The sequence below is a fragment of the Sciurus carolinensis genome, chromosome 16 (assembly GCF_902686445.1).
Source record: "Sciurus carolinensis chromosome 16, mSciCar1.2, whole genome shotgun sequence".
Taxonomy (NCBI): Eukaryota; Metazoa; Chordata; class Mammalia; order Rodentia; family Sciuridae; genus Sciurus; species Sciurus carolinensis.
In genome coordinates this window covers 62,009,425-62,025,348 of record NC_062228.1, presented here as the reverse complement: position 1 = coordinate 62,025,348, position 15,924 = coordinate 62,009,425, and the positions used below count along the sequence as shown (strand labels likewise).

At 35.5% G+C, this 15,924-nt stretch overlaps 1 protein-coding gene across 1 annotated transcript in view; it reads right to left on the bottom strand.

Annotated features, from left to right (window-relative positions):
* Window positions 1-15,688, bottom strand: part of LOC124966206 (zinc finger protein 879-like) — a 43,142-nt gene extending 27,454 nt beyond the window's left edge. The window contains exons 1-3 of the mRNA XM_047527251.1: window positions 15,681-15,688; window positions 15,037-15,181; window positions 6,205-6,331 (exon numbers count right to left, since the gene is read on the bottom strand). Of these exons, the coding sequence (XP_047383207.1) occupies window positions 6,205-6,331; window positions 15,037-15,181; window positions 15,681-15,688 (280 nt within the window). The remainder of the gene's footprint in view (window positions 1-6,204; window positions 6,332-15,036; window positions 15,182-15,680) is intronic.
* Window positions 15,689-15,924: the final 236 nt, after the last annotated feature.

Below are 15,924 nucleotides of genomic sequence, written 5' to 3'. Positions count from 1 at the left end.
AAAACCATTCCATGATAAACAAAGCTAAAAGAATTTACAAAAAGAAAGCCAGCATTACAGAACATTCTCAGCAAAATATTCCATGAGGAAGAGACAAAAAACAAAGAAGCAAATCAGCAAAGGGAGGAATTATCCTAAAGGAACTGTCAAATAAAGGAGGAACCAAGTTGTGTCAAAAAATAAATATATAAATAAAGTTAAAAAAAAAAAAGAACCAAATGACCAGGAATACAAATCTTATCTCAATAATAACCCTGAATATTAATGGACTGAATTCATCAATCAAAGGCATAGACTGGCAGATTGGATTAAAAAGAAAGATCCAAAAATATGTTGCCTGCAATAGACTCACCTCATAGAAAGAGATACCCTTAGAATAAAGGTGAAAGGATGGGGAAAAACATACCATGCACATGGACTCAGCAAAAAAGCTGGAGTATCCATCCTCATTTCAGATAATGTGGACTTCAAGCCAAAGTTAGTCGGAAGGGATAAAGAAGGACATTTCATACTGCTTAAGGGAAGCATAAATCAGCAAGATATAGCAATCATAACATCTATGCCCCAAACAGTGGCTCATCCATGTATGTCAATGAATCCTTCTCAATTTTAGAAACCAAATAGACCATAACACAATAATACTAGGTGATTTTAACATGCCTCTCTCACCACTGGACATATCTTCCAAACAAAAATTGAACAAAGAATCCATAGATCTCAATAACACAATCAATAATTTAGACTTAACAGACATTTATAGAATATACCATTCAACCAAGAGCGAATACACTTTCTTCTCAGGAGCACATGGATCCTTCTCTAAAATAGACCATATATTATGCCACAAAGCTAATGTTAGCAAATACAAGTAGAGACACTACCTTGTATTCTATCAGATCATAATGGATTGAAGTTAGAAATAAATGAAAGAGTAAAAAACAAACTACTCCAACACCTGGAGACTGAACAATATGCTATTATATGATGAATGGATAACAGAAGATATTAGGAAGGAAATTAAAAAATTCTTAGAGGTAAACGAGAACAAAGAAACATATCAAAATCTCTGGGACACTATGAAAGCAGTACTTAGGGGAAAATTTATTTCATGGAGCCCATTTCATAAAAGAAGTAAAACTCAACAAATAAATGACCTAATACTACAGCTCAAAGCCCTAAAAAAGAACAAACCAACACCAAAAGTAGTAGAAGACAGAAAATAGTTAAACTCAGAACTGAAATCAACAAAATTGAAACAAAAGAAACAATACAAAAATTGACAAAATAAATAGTTGGTTCTTCGAAAAAATAGACAAAAATCGATAAACCTTTAGCCACACTAACAAAGAGAAGACGAGAGAAAGCCCAAATTACTAAAATTTGGAATGAACAAGGAAATATCACAACAGACACGATTGAAATACAAAACATAATTAGAAGCTATTTTGAAAATCTATACTCCAAAAAATAGAAAATTTCGAAGACATCAACAGGTTTCTAGAAACATATGAATTGCCTAAATTGAATGAGGAGGACATACACAATTTAAATAGACCAATTTCAAGTAATGAAATAGAAGAAGTCATCCAAATCCTACCAACAAAGAAAAGTCCAAGACCAGATGGGTTCTCAGCCGAGTTCTACAAAACCTTTAAAGAGCAGCTCATTCCAATACTTCTCAAAGTATTCCATAAAATAGAAGAGGAGGGAACCCTCCCAAACCCATCCTATGAAGCAAATATTACCCTGATACCTAAACCAGACAGAGACACATCAAGGAAAGAAAATTTCAGACCAATATCCTTAATGAACATCGACGCAAAAATTCTCAACAAAATTTTAGCAAATCGCATACAAAACATATTAAAAAGATAGTGCACCATGATCAAGTGGGTTTCATCCCAGGGATGCAAGGTTGGTTCAACATCCGAAAATCAATAAATGTAATTCACCATATCAGTAGACTTAAAGTCAAGAATCACATGATTATTTCAATAGATGCAGAAAAAGCATTTGATAAAATACAGCACCTCTTCATGCTCAAAACACTAGAAAAAATAGGGATAGTGGGAACATTCCTTAACATTGTAAAGGTCATCTATGCTAAGCCCATGGCAAATATCATTCTAAATGGTGAAAAACTGAAAGCATTTCCCCTAAAACCTGGAACAAGGCAGGGATGCCCTCTTTCACCACTTCTATTCAATATCATCCTTGAAACTCTAGCCAGAGCAATTAGACAGACCAAAGAAATTAAAGGGATACGAATAGGAAAAGAAGAACTCAAACTATGCCTATTTGCTGATGATATGATTATATACTTAGAGGAACCAGGAAATTCCACCAGAAAACTTTTAGATCTCATAAGTGAATTCAGTAAAGTAGTGGGATATAAGATCAATGCACATAAATCTAATGCATTCTTATACATAAGTGATGAATCTTCAGAAAGAGAAATTAGGAAAACTACCCCATTCACAATAGCATTGAAAAAAATAAAATACTTGGTAATCAATCTCACAAAAGAGGTGAAAGACCTCTACAATGAGAACTACAAAACACTAAAGAAAGAAATTCAAGAAAACCTTAGAAGATGGAAAGATCTCCCATGTTCTTGGATAGGAAGAATTAATATTGTCAAAATGGCCATACTACCAAAAGTGCTATACAGATTCAATGCACTTCCAATTAAAATCCCAATGATGTACCTTACAGAAATAGAGCAAGCAATTATGAAATTCATCTGGAAGAATAAAAAAACCCAGAATAGCTAAAGCAATCCTTGGCAGAAAGTGAAGCAGGGGATATCGCAATACCAGATCTTCAACTCTACTACAAAGCAATAGTAACAAAAATGGCATGGTATTGGTACCAATATAGAAAGGTGGATCAATGGTACAGAATTGAGGACACGGACACAAACCCAAATAAATACAATTTTCTCATACTAGACAAAGGTGCCAAAAATATGCAATGGAGAAAAGATAGCCTCTTCAACAAATGGTGCTGGGAAAATTGGAAATCCATATGCAACGGAATGAAACTAAACCCATATCTCCCACCATGCATGAAACTAAACTCAAAATGGATTAAGGACCTCAGAATCAGACCAGAGACCTTGCGTCTTACAGAAGAAAAAGTAGGTCCAGTGCTTCAACATGTCAGCTTAGGACCAGAGTTCCTCAACAGGACTCCCATAGCACAAGAAATAAAAACAAGAATCAATAACTGGGATACATTCAAACTAAAAAGCTTTCTTTCAGCAAAGGAAACTATCAGCAATGCGAAGAAAGAGCCTGCAGAGTGGGAGAAAATCTTTGCCAATCATACTTCAGATAGAGCACTAATCTCCAGAATCTATAAAGAACTCAAAAAAAAAAAAAAAAAAAAAACTCTACACCAAGAATGCAAATAATCCAATCAACAAATGGGCTAAAGAAATGAATAGACACTTCACAGAAGAAGATCTACAAGAAATCAACAAACATATGGAAAAATGTTCAACATCTCTAGTAATAAGAGAAATGCAAATCAAAACCACCCTAAGATTCTATCTCACCCCAATTAGAATGGCAATTATCAAGAATACAAGCAACAACAGGTGTTGGCGAGGATGTGGGGAGAAAGGTACACTCATACATTGCTGGTGGGGCTGCAAATTAGTGCAGCCACTCTGGAAAGCAGTGTGGAGACTCCTTAGAAAATTTGGAATGGAACCACCATTTGACCCAGCTATCCCACTCCTTGGCCTATACCCAAAGGACTTAAAATCAGCATATTACAGAGATACAGCCACATCAATGTTCATAACTGCTCAATTCACAATAGCCAGACTGTGGAACCAACCTAGATGTCCTTCAATTGATGAATGGATAAAGAAACTGTGGTATATATATAGAATTGAATATTACTCAGTCATAAAGATTGATAAATTTATGGCATTTGCAGGCAAATGGATGAAATTGGAGAATATCATGCTAAGTGAGATAAGCCAATCTCAAAAAACCAAAGGACAAATGATATGGCTAATAAGTGGGTGATGACACATAATGGGGGGTGGGAGGGGTTAGTGTTAGGGTTAGAGTTAGGGTTAGGGAGGGGGCAAGAATGGAGGAAGGAAGGACTGTATAGAGGGAAAAGAGGGGTGGGGGGGAGGGGAAAAATAACAGAATGAATCCAACATTACCCTATGTAAATTTATGATTACACAAATGGTATGCCTTTACGCCATGTACAAACAGAGAAACAACATGTATCCCATTTGTTTACAATTTTAAAAAAAGCATAAGGAGAACCAAAATAGAATTTTAAGAAGAAAAAATTAATCAAGTAGTATTCACTGATGACTGAAAAAGAAGATATGCTATATAGGTCATATATTAGATATGTTAAAAGACACAAGGTATTGTGTAAGATTCAAGAAGTACCACAGAGAAAAAATTGATAGTGGAATAAGATTCTTCATGAGAGTGAAAATATCTAAGAATAGATGAAGAATTTACATTAGTAATTCTCATGCTCCCTCTAATGAGATACCCTAGAATACACAGAAACTAATTCTAACAAACAAAATTAGACTTGTCACAATAAGGACCAGAAAACAAGGGGGAAAATGCTATTAATTTAGGCCTGAGTTAGGGCAGTAAGTTATTTTTAAAATTCAACTTTATGTTATATACAAATAAAACATGACATAAAATCATTAATTTCTACAATGTGGTTATAAAAATGTAAAATATGCATTAAAAATGGAGAGATATATGCCAAATGTTAAAAAAAAAAAAAGAAAATCTGAACTGCAAGGTAAATCATTAAGAGTGGGAAGAGAGAGCTTAAGAATATGAGAACATCTGTTACAACTATTCCTCTAACAGGATTAGTAAACAAAATGAATTAAAAACTCAAAAGATCACCGAGAAAACAAATAACCCAATCAATACATGAGTCAGTATACCAAATAGACATGTCTCAAAAGAATAAATACAAATAGCAAAGAATTGTGTGAAAAATGATCATAATCCCTGCTTATTGGAGAAATACAATTCAAAACTGCATTAAGATTTCAACTCATCCCAATTAGAATGGCAGTCATCAAGAATACAGAAAAATAATAAATATTGGTGTAAATGGAAGGGAGAGTATTCTGTGTTATTCCTTGCCGGACTGCAAATGAGTATAACCACTCTGTAAAGAAGGAAGGACACACCTGAAAGATAAGGAATTGAGCCATCATATGATACCACACAACACCTTCATATTTATCCCCAAACCTAAAATTAGCATTCTGTAGTGTCACAGACTCTTCAATTTTTATAGCAACAAAAATTATGATAGCTGTATTATGTAACCAGTCCAGATGTCTATGAGCACTTGAATGGATAAAGACAAATTGGTATACATACACAATGGAGTTAACACAGTAAAAAAAAGGAAATCATTGCACTTTTGCATTCATGTATGGAACTGGAAAATAGGCTAAATGATGTAAGTAAAATTCAAAATCAAAAGTAAAATATTTCATCTTCCATATGAAATCAATAGTTAAATAAGTGAAAAAAGAGATGGAACTGCTAAGTATAAAAGGGAGGTCAACAGAGTAGAAAAGTGGGATGAGGGGGATGAGGGAGGAAAATGGAAAAAGGAAAGAACAGCAGAATGCAACTGATGAGATTATTTTATACATATTTGAATATACTCCAGTAAAGCTCATGTTGAAGTGTATCTACAAATCGCCAATCAGAGAAGCACAGATAAAGAGATGCAATCAAGCAAGGTGGAGAAAGGGGAATTGGATTAGGGAGGAGGGGAGGTTAATTGGATCTACTGGGGATTACAATGAAGAAAATTAATTATGCAATTAAGATTATATCAAAGTGTATCCCATTTTATGTATAATTATAATGCAGTAATAAAAACCCTTTTAAAAGGTGTGCAGAAATGGAACTTGAAGATGTGCACCATAGTATCATCTGCTAAATTTCTCCCATTTCCAGAAATGTAGAATGAAGTGCACATATCATGATCAAAATGAGTAGGATAAAGTAAGATAAGATGAAGAGATTTTCAAGTAAAAGAATTACCAATTTTTAGTTGAAATAAGATATCTGAGATGCCCTAAGTAAAAATAGACTCTCCTATAAAATACTCTGAAAACCAGGCAGTTCCCCCGAGTCAATCAGGCATTTTGAAAGAAGGTATTCTCACCCACAAAGACCAGGTTATTGTAGGTCTCCAGCATCACATTCTTGTACAAAGTCTGCTGAGCAGAGTCTAGGCTCTTCCACTCCTCCTGGGAGAAATCTATGGCCACATCTCTGAATGTCAGCATACCCTGAGAAGAAATCACACTTTGGTCATGAGTTCTGGTACAGAGATCTTTAGTGCCCAACATGAGATGAGACGATGAAAGAACTGGTTACCATGTAGGATCCATGTTTTGACTTTGATATCAAATGCTTCCTCAACTCCTGTATTTCAGGGTGTAATATACAAAGCAGCAGTGTTCAAAGTGGGGTCTTGGTGATGTGACTGGATCACTGGGGCTCTACTATCAAACTGGTCCACTGATGGTTTCAAAATTAATGGGAAATATGGAGATGATGGAAACTAAGGAGGTGGGGGCCCAGTTAGAAGGATGTACCTCAGGTGGTTCTGTGAATTGTATACTTGTTCTGGCCCATCCTTGCTCTTTTTATTTCTCTGTCCATGGACCATGAGATGAGCTGCTCTGTTCTACTATGACTCCCTTCCATGATGTGCTGCCTCATCACAGGTATCCAAGCAGTGGAGCTGAACATGCACTGAGGCCATGAAAGAGTCAAATAAAGCTGTCTTCCTTTCAGTTGATGTACCTCAGGTATTTTCATTTGGTAATGGAAAGCAGGCTACCACACTGACTTTCCTGAATAATTAAAAAGATGTCTTAATGCAGAGTGTCTAATGTACTAATAAAGACATGTAATGGGGATGGTATCCCATCTTCAAAATCAGCTTTAATCCTATATGCTTATGAAATATCAGATATAAAACTAAGACTTCAACACAGGAATATATTACTTGGGGGTTATTTTCATATCATATAGGATAGGTTGTGTAGGTGGAAAAGACATGATCAGTTAAAAGTGTTGTTTACTGGCATCCATTCATGTTCAAAACACTAGAAAAGCTAGGAATAGAAGGATCATCCATCAACATTTTAAGAGCTATGAAATTAAAACTAAAGCCAATATCATTCTAAAAGGAGAAAAATTGAAATCATTCCCTCTAAAAACTAGAGCAAGAAAGGAAAACCCTCTTTTACCACTTCCATTCAACATAGTCCTTGAAACTCTAGCCATAGCAATTGCAAAAAAAAGTAAAATTAAACAGATATGAGTAGGAAAAAGAGGTCAAATTATGTGTCTGTCAATGACATTATTCTATATTTACAAGGCCCAAACCCTCCACCAGAAAACTCCTAGAACTCTTAAACAAATACAGCAAATTAGCAGGACATAAATATAACACTTATAAATTAATTGCATTTCTATACTCCAAAGATTAAAGAGGTGAAGGAGAATTTAGAAAACTATCCTATACAAATAGTCTCAAAAAAATTCTTAGGAATTGACTGAAAATAGAGGTGAAATACTACAAGGAAAATAATAGAACAATAAAAAAATATTGAAGAAAATCTTAGAAGATGGAAAGCTGTCCCATGTTCCTGGATAGAATTAATATTGTCAAAATGACCATACTACAAAAAAACATCACACAGATTCAATGCAATTTTTATTAAAATCACAATGACATTCTTCATAGAATTAGAAAAAGCAGTAATCAAATTCATTGGAAAAATCAGAGACCCAGAATAGACAAAACAATCCTTACTGAGCAAAGTGAAGCAGGAGGTATCACAATACATGACCTTAAATTAGACTAAAAACTTATAGTAACAAAAGCAGCCTGGTATTCACAGAAGAATAGACATGAAGTACAATTAAACAGAAGACACAAACAAACCCACATAAACACAGTTATCTCATACTAGACAAAGGTGCCAAACATAATGTGGTTATTAGTTAACCAAGGGGACCAAGAGAACAGATTTCAGTACCAATGTTTATCAGGTTTTTTTTTTACTGTTTTTGAGTCTTTTTAAAATCAGAGATAAACTATCATGAATGGCATCTGAGTGGTTACTATAGAAACAACAGGTCTCCCCTAAGGCTATACATAATTTTTTTATTTTAAAAACAGCAAATTTAACCTTTTATTTTATAGAACTACTTCAGCAAGTGAATCAAGGAAAATTTCTAATCGACTTACAGAGTTTTCTAACTCACAGTGGTTCTACAGCTGTGGAACCAGCTATACCTATTCCCACCAGGAGGGGAACTAAGACAGGGCTGCTTGTTTAGATATTAGTCCCATGTGTTTTCTTCTTCCCTCTTTATGATAATAGTACACCTGGGGAATGATGTGAACAGTAACAGAATTTACCCCAATAGGTAATCTCAAAAAGTTGAAGGGCTAAGCATGGAATTATTCCTGACATAGTCCAAGCAAGAGAAAAAAAACATTATTAACATTTTTTCCATCTTATCTTTAGACAGTGGTTGGGGTCTCTGAGGCCTGTCCACTTTTCTGTTGTCTTAACTCAGATGTGATCAGTCCATGTTGTGAGTAAGGTCCCTACATTTCAGCCAGGCAGTAGTCCTTTTTGGCACCATTTTATGTAGACATAATCTGCTGACTGAAATGGGTGTTGGAAATCAGTGGTCTCTTGGGACTGGTTCTCTCATAAGTTTAACCTGTTGGAGAGACTTAATAGGTTAGAACAGGAGAAGGTTCTTGGTAAGGGTGGAGGAAGGACACTGAAAGCATTAACGTTTTAATCTCTCAGAGATCATTTGCCTCCATTTTCTGGACCCAAACTGACCCTTATTTTTGTGATTTAACCCAGTTTACTTATCTATATCAACTGTCTTTTTAAAAAATTTTTATTATTACCCCTCTAATTTTAGGGACTTTTTACTGCTATAAGGAAAAAGGTTGATGACCGGTCTTGCTGCTTCAGGCTGAGAGGGGGCGATGTGGGGTGGGGCAAGCAGTAGAAAGTTCCTTTCTAGGGGTAAAAGTCTTGTTCTATGAAAGAAACAAACAAACAAACAAAAAAAAAATCAATGAGTACAAAATAAATAGCATCTGGAACATGTCAATGAATATCATAAAGCTGATAGAAATTAATAATCTCTTACCAGGAGGTGGAAGAGCTGAGATGTTGTTTACATAAAAAGATCTAATGAAGTCTAACAAGACTGGAGATAAGGCCTTAATTGTAAATCTTATCACTCTTGGAGTTATCAGGAATGTAAACACAACACTTAGTTACTTAATGTTATCTGATTTTTGTAAAGTATCTTTTACTGTCATGATATTTTTGTTTAGTAGAGATCCCTTTATTTTTGTTACTCAGGGTTAGAGAATCATACTAGCAAACATTGATTAAGTTTACATGTATAAGAGATTAGAAAGATCTGTAGGCCTTAAACTGACTAAAAACTTATTACTCTGGCAGTTTCTTTTGAAAATTATCAGGCATTTTTGTCTAAGAATCTTTTTTGTTACCTTTAGTTCTACTTATTTTGGGGGTGGATAACACAAGTGTTCATCCCAAGTTACATTAAAATAACTATTGTTTAGTTTTTAAAATGTCCAGGAATGACTGTGTTTTGGTTTTAACTGTTTTGCTAGGTGTTTAAGATCAAGCTGGTCAAATTGACCTTGTTCCTATCTGTTGTTAAGAGTCAGCTGAGTTCCCACAAGGGTCACTCTTGGGGAACTTCAGAGCAGCTTCTTAGCTCCTTTAGTGCCATTCAACTGGTAGGGTCGCCTTGATGAGGTGGCTTCTTTTGGAAGCATTAGGAATGTCTCCCTTTCCCAAGGACTCTCCTCTGCAGCAGGTGCACTGATTGGCTTCTTATCGTCTAGTGGTCTCATTAATCTCCCTGATCAGAAGATTGTGTGGTCCAGAGTTGCAAAGCTCCTTAGAGAATTTCTCTTGTTCCCTGGGTTTAGGCTGACTCTGAGGGCAAGAGCCAAATATTGATTCTCTTGACCCCTTTATTTTAATCTCAATCTTCAAGTTTTGATCTTGAACATCCAGCAAGTCAGTTTCACCAGTCATACAGTAAGAGTACTGGGTTTTAACTTTAATATCTATGACTTTATAGTTATTTTCCAACTTTTATTAAACTGGGGTCTATATTATCTGTCCTATAGGTGATGGCTTATTATCTCAAATTAATTTAGATTGTTCTTGAAGCAGTACCTCTGTAAAACATTAATCAGTCAACAGTTACAGAGTTTACAAGGAAAATACAAAATGGAATTAAACAGTAAAACATTTAGTTGTGTAATAGCTATCTTAAATTTTGACTGAGCTATATATTATATCCCCTGTTTGAGATTACAGTAATTTAGAACAAAAAACCAATCTTTTCAATATAACTAAGTGAACTAAAGTCTGACTTATTTTGGAGTCACTGTAACATGTAGTAAGGTGGGAGGCAGAACCTTATCTCAGGTAAGGCAGGGCTTTTCATAAATATATGAATGTTAGTTAACACAGTATATTACACCTAAAGTATGAATCAAAGAAAGCTGAGAGACCTTTTAATTTTCCTTTTGTGTAGTAAAGTGGCAAAATGTTTTTTCTGTTTCATGATATTAACATTTAAATAGATCAGACTCTTATTATCTTTTAGAAATACATTTACATTTTTATCCCAGTGTAGAAGGTAACATAAGGTTCAGGTCCAATTATAAAACACTAAATGATATAAATAAATCCAATAAAATTTCTTATTCTAGTAAGTTTAAAATTACCACTACAACTTTAGGTTGGAGAACACCAGCTTGATAAAATGTTCTTTTAAACCTTTTAAAGACTTGTAAACCTGCAAGATATTAAAACATTTAATATATAAATAAGAGTATTAGAATCATAATTACATTGATGTTTTTTATATTAACCATGTTTAACTTTTAAAGAAAATTTAGACTTTGTAATGTAGTACAATACTCTAAAATAACAGTTGCTGTTTAACCAGAATTGTACAAACCCTTAATTTTTAAGACTAATTGCTCTACAGAATAAAACTTAACAGATACAATGTTAAGAGTAAATTAATGTTTTAAGAATTATTGGTCATTTTAGCAAACAGACTGAAATTTGGTTTATATCAGTACATTAATATTTGACCTTAGGGAAAAACCTTGAATGGTTTTAACTGTTGTGTTACTTATATATACACATAAACCTTTCAAAATTTACCCTTAATTAACACTTTTTAATCACTTAGACATTCTTGTTTACTTAGATGTATTATAGCCTTATTTTATCACATAAAGACTTTATCTAGAAACACTTTTATTAAATATATTTTTATATCTAAAACCTTGTAATGTTTCAATCTGTTGATCCCCTTTTTAAAAATTATATTCTGAAACAACCTTTATAAATTTCTTAATTCAGATAAATTACTCCATTTTAATCTGACAAAAAACATTGTTACTTATAGAACTATATTTAAATATAGTTGAAACTTTTGGACCCTTTATATAGAATAATACCTGTTAAGACTTTTAGTAATCATGTTTTTAGTGATAAAATAAATTTAAACCCTTTTTTATTTACCAATTTATGAAAACACCAAAAATGTTTTAAGTATGTTACCCTGTGGAATTTAAGGATTTAAGAGTACTTGATGATATATTTAACAGTTAGCATTTTAACTTTTTAAACCAATCAGATGTATCTAACAAACATATTCATGATCAATCCCATAAATGTTAAATCTAAGTTATTTTTTTAAAAGCCAAGATATCAGAAAATTGTATTGAGCCATATCAGTCATTTCTTTTCTGTTGAAGAAAAACCTAGAAACAATGGATATTAGACATTTTATAAAATTAACTATTTTTTTAACCACCTGGAAACAAAACTGTGTTAGTAACTTGAAAGCCGTATTTTTGTTTACCCAATTTAAAAACCTTTTAAATTATGTAAATCAAAAGCATTTGGATCCATTTTTAAAAATTTTAATTTATGAGCTCATATGTCAATTTTGGTACCACATATATGTAGACATGTCAATACACCAGTGTACATATACATAAAATTAACAGAAGGACAAAGGTCTTATAGTTTATTTTTTAAACCCATTAGATTGACAGTTAACCCTTGTAAACTGGCCTCTGAATAAAACAGAGCATTAAGAAAACCTTATAGTTGGATAAAATAGGTCTGATAAAAAATTAACTTAGGCTCACCAGATCGAAATTGTGAACACAAAAAAATAGAATTTTTAAAAGTCTTTGGCTTCCATCCTGATGTGGTCCCTCTCAGAGATGAAAAGGAATTAAGAGAATGTAGACAATGGCTATGCCCTATCCCTCCCTGAAGGAGCTTCCCGAAGAGACAGCAAGGGAGCTGCTTCCATTGGTCTCCTTGGGAGAGACCCCTCAGGTTGAGGTCTTGTTCTAAACCAGTTTTTCTCATCTCTTGGATACCAGCCATCAAAATTTTAGCCTGACATTTTGGTGGAGCAACTCCAATAGTTGGAAGTTCCAATTGGCAGCAGTTTACATTTTAATGCAAGCATTAGTGAACATGGTTAAAAACCTTTTTAACCATTTTTTTTCCAAATTTGACTACAAATATTTGATCAGAATGTTCAGGATGCCCAAAAACAATTTGGTGTTCCCCTGAGGGGGCCATCTGACCTCAAAAGTTGTTCATTCTCTCTCACAGAATTTAGAGAGAAAAAAGACACTGCACTGGGTTCTGTAGTCACTGGCTCTCTTCTGGAATTCCTGGAAATTAGTTAACATGCACTGGAGGGGAGTACATGACTGATGGGAGGGAGACTGACCCATGCTTACACTTAAACGCAACAACAACAACAACAACAAAAAGAAAAACAAAAGGACAAAGAACAGATGAAACACCAAAAACAGACAAATGGCCACTCCAGATTCCAGACCAGAGGAACTGAGCAATATCTTGCCAGTCCCAGACTTGGGAAGTAATGTTGCATCCAGTCTTCCTCAGAGTCCCCAGATGTGGATCCGCCAGAAACAGACTTACTGGTCCCCCAGGGGTGCAGAAACAGGTGACTCTCTCAGAGAATTTAGTTCAGTCCTGGGGCGGGGCTCCACAGACCGTGCAGCCTGGGGCTGAGGAACGTCTCTCAGGGGCCTTCCCTAGGAGCACCGCTGTGGCCTCTCCCCTCTGCAGGAGTTCCCAGGTCAGTGGTGAGCAGTGGCTACCCACCAGGCAGAGAGGATCTCGCTGGGGCCTCCAAATGTTACGGGGCACAACTTAAGAACAGACCAATCACCACTGAGAAGTCCAAATTTCAAAGTCTTTATTAAGCTGGCCAGCTACTGTCTCACACAATGCCCCAAAAAAATGGCTATTGGGAGAACAGCCCCAACCACAGGGTTGTAGGGGTTCTTATACCAAAAATCACATTAATCACAAGTGTCTGTTGCTATGATTTGAAATTACAAACTAACATCATGAGATCAACAACAGAGGGGGAAGTGGGTCAAAACGACCCTTACCTAGGTACAAACTAAACAATGGTTACTAACATCCACACAATCATCGTTCACATGGTTCATCGTTTAGGAGCAATAGGAATCAAAAGAGAGCAATTCTTTACTACATAGGAGTTGCCATTGTATATTATTAAACATGTCACACCAAGTAACTGATGATGGGCACAGAGGCAGGGTGTTCCAATGGGAGAAGCTTATTTCCTACATAACATGGAGTCTCAGAGCAAAATGGAGTCTGTTTAGTCATTTACCTTAGAGTCTGGCCTATAACATTCTCATGGAGTCAGATCTGTCAACCCATCACAATGCAATCCATAAAACAAGAGACAATTTAACCCATAAAATCCTGCATATTAACATGTGTTCTATATTAAAAGATTCTTAGCTGGGTCTGATTGCACATGCCTGTAATTCCAGCATATCAGGAGGTTGAGGCAGGTGGACTGCTAGCTCAAGGTCAACCTCAGCAAAACAGCAAGACCCTATTTCAAAATAAAAATTAAAAATGGATGGAGATGCAGCTCAGTGGTAGAGCACACCTGGGATAAATACTCACTACTAAAAACAATTGTCATGTAATTGCACTTTTCGACATAGCAGTTTCACCAGAAGCCAGCGTAGATTCTCACAGAATATGCAGACAATTGTCATAAACACAGGGGGCAAGCACTACTGCTGGGATATAAGTGGAAAATTTATATTAAAAGAATAAACCATAAATCACATCCACTCTTCAAACATCTGTTTTATGCAATGTTCAGGACAAACATCCATCATGAACTTTAGTGTTTACCATGTTTCAATATTTCCTCTTTCCTTATTACCTGAGAGAGCAGGTCTCTTAACTCTCCTATTTTCATAAATTTCTAAGTTATTCTATGCAGTAAATATCTCTTTAGTGTACCTTTTCATAAGACTTGAGGATCAAGAGCCCATAGAGCCAACACATGGAATCTACATATTAGGTGTTCACTCACCGAGGTCTGAGGACTCAACTCCATTCCTAGTAGGAGCTGGGTATCAATATATTTTCATTTTCAACTGCCCTACTAAAAGTATTTTAGCTCATGAATTCATGGTGATAATATGTCCTGAAAGAAAAAAGCTGTGCAGTGTAAGAGAGAGTAATAGCAGACTCTAGTATGTAGGGTAGAAGGTTTTCAATAGTTAGCTTGGAGCTTGAGATTTTCCTCAGTGGTAGAGGGCTAGTCCAGCACATGTGAGGTCCTGGGTTTAATCCCAATCTCTGCAATTTAAATAAATACATACATAAGTAAAAGAGGTAACACTTCACTGTAATGCAAAGAAAAATAAAAAGAAGTCATTGGAAGCATATATTAGGTAAAAATATCAGAAGGAGAGAAGTTGTGAATATGTAACACCACAGGAGGAAAATTGAAAAAGGGCCCCAAGCTGGGACAAACTAACCAGAGAGGCTGCCATTTCTTCCTCTTCTTCGTGGTGCTCTGGGTTTCCCTCTGAAGCAAGACTACCTTCACAAATCTCACCTTCCTCCTCAGATTCTTTTAAAGGCATCAGCAAACCCCCTACACCTGCTTCCACCACACCCACACTACAAGAACATTTTTGAGCAGAAAAGGCCTCACTCCCCTCTCCTATCTCACAAGATGTAGCTCCTCTGTAAAGAAAAAAGTGTAAATTTTACTTTAGTGGTTTCAGCTGTCCTCTCCTGCCTGAAAGAGCAAAAATTTCAGATACAAAAATGGCACTGTGGATTGTACAAGACCGCTTCCATCAAAGCCAAGCACGGCAAGTCCTATAACTGTTCCACAAAAGACATTTTAAACTCGAGTCCCCTAAATGTTGAAGGAAGCCCTCCTGTTTGACCCTGGCCTCAACCTGCCTTCACCTGGCAGTTAATTAATTAAATCAACATTGGTTGTTCTACCTGGGCTAATAGGTTGAATCTGTGCTAGTGGCACAGTTGAAACTATTTCCTACAATTGGCCATGGAGTCCTGATAGGAACCCTGACTGAGACCACTTAGGAAAGCTGTGCCTCCAGAGATTCCACAAGCTTTTCAATCATGTGGTGTCCATGGCCCTCTCTACCACGCCATGATTCTGCAGGTTTGGAAGGAAGCCCATAAATTGTTTTTGTAACAAGTTCTCTGTTATTGATGCTTTTGTCTCACTGGATTCATTGTCAATAGCATAAAACTAAACAAAACAGTCACAGTCAACATGTTCCCCCTTACCCAAAAATATGCTCTGAAGAAAAAGACATACTGTTGGTTCCCATTGAAGATCACTAGTCACCATCCTGAAATAAAACTTTGTTGGAACCTAAACTTCA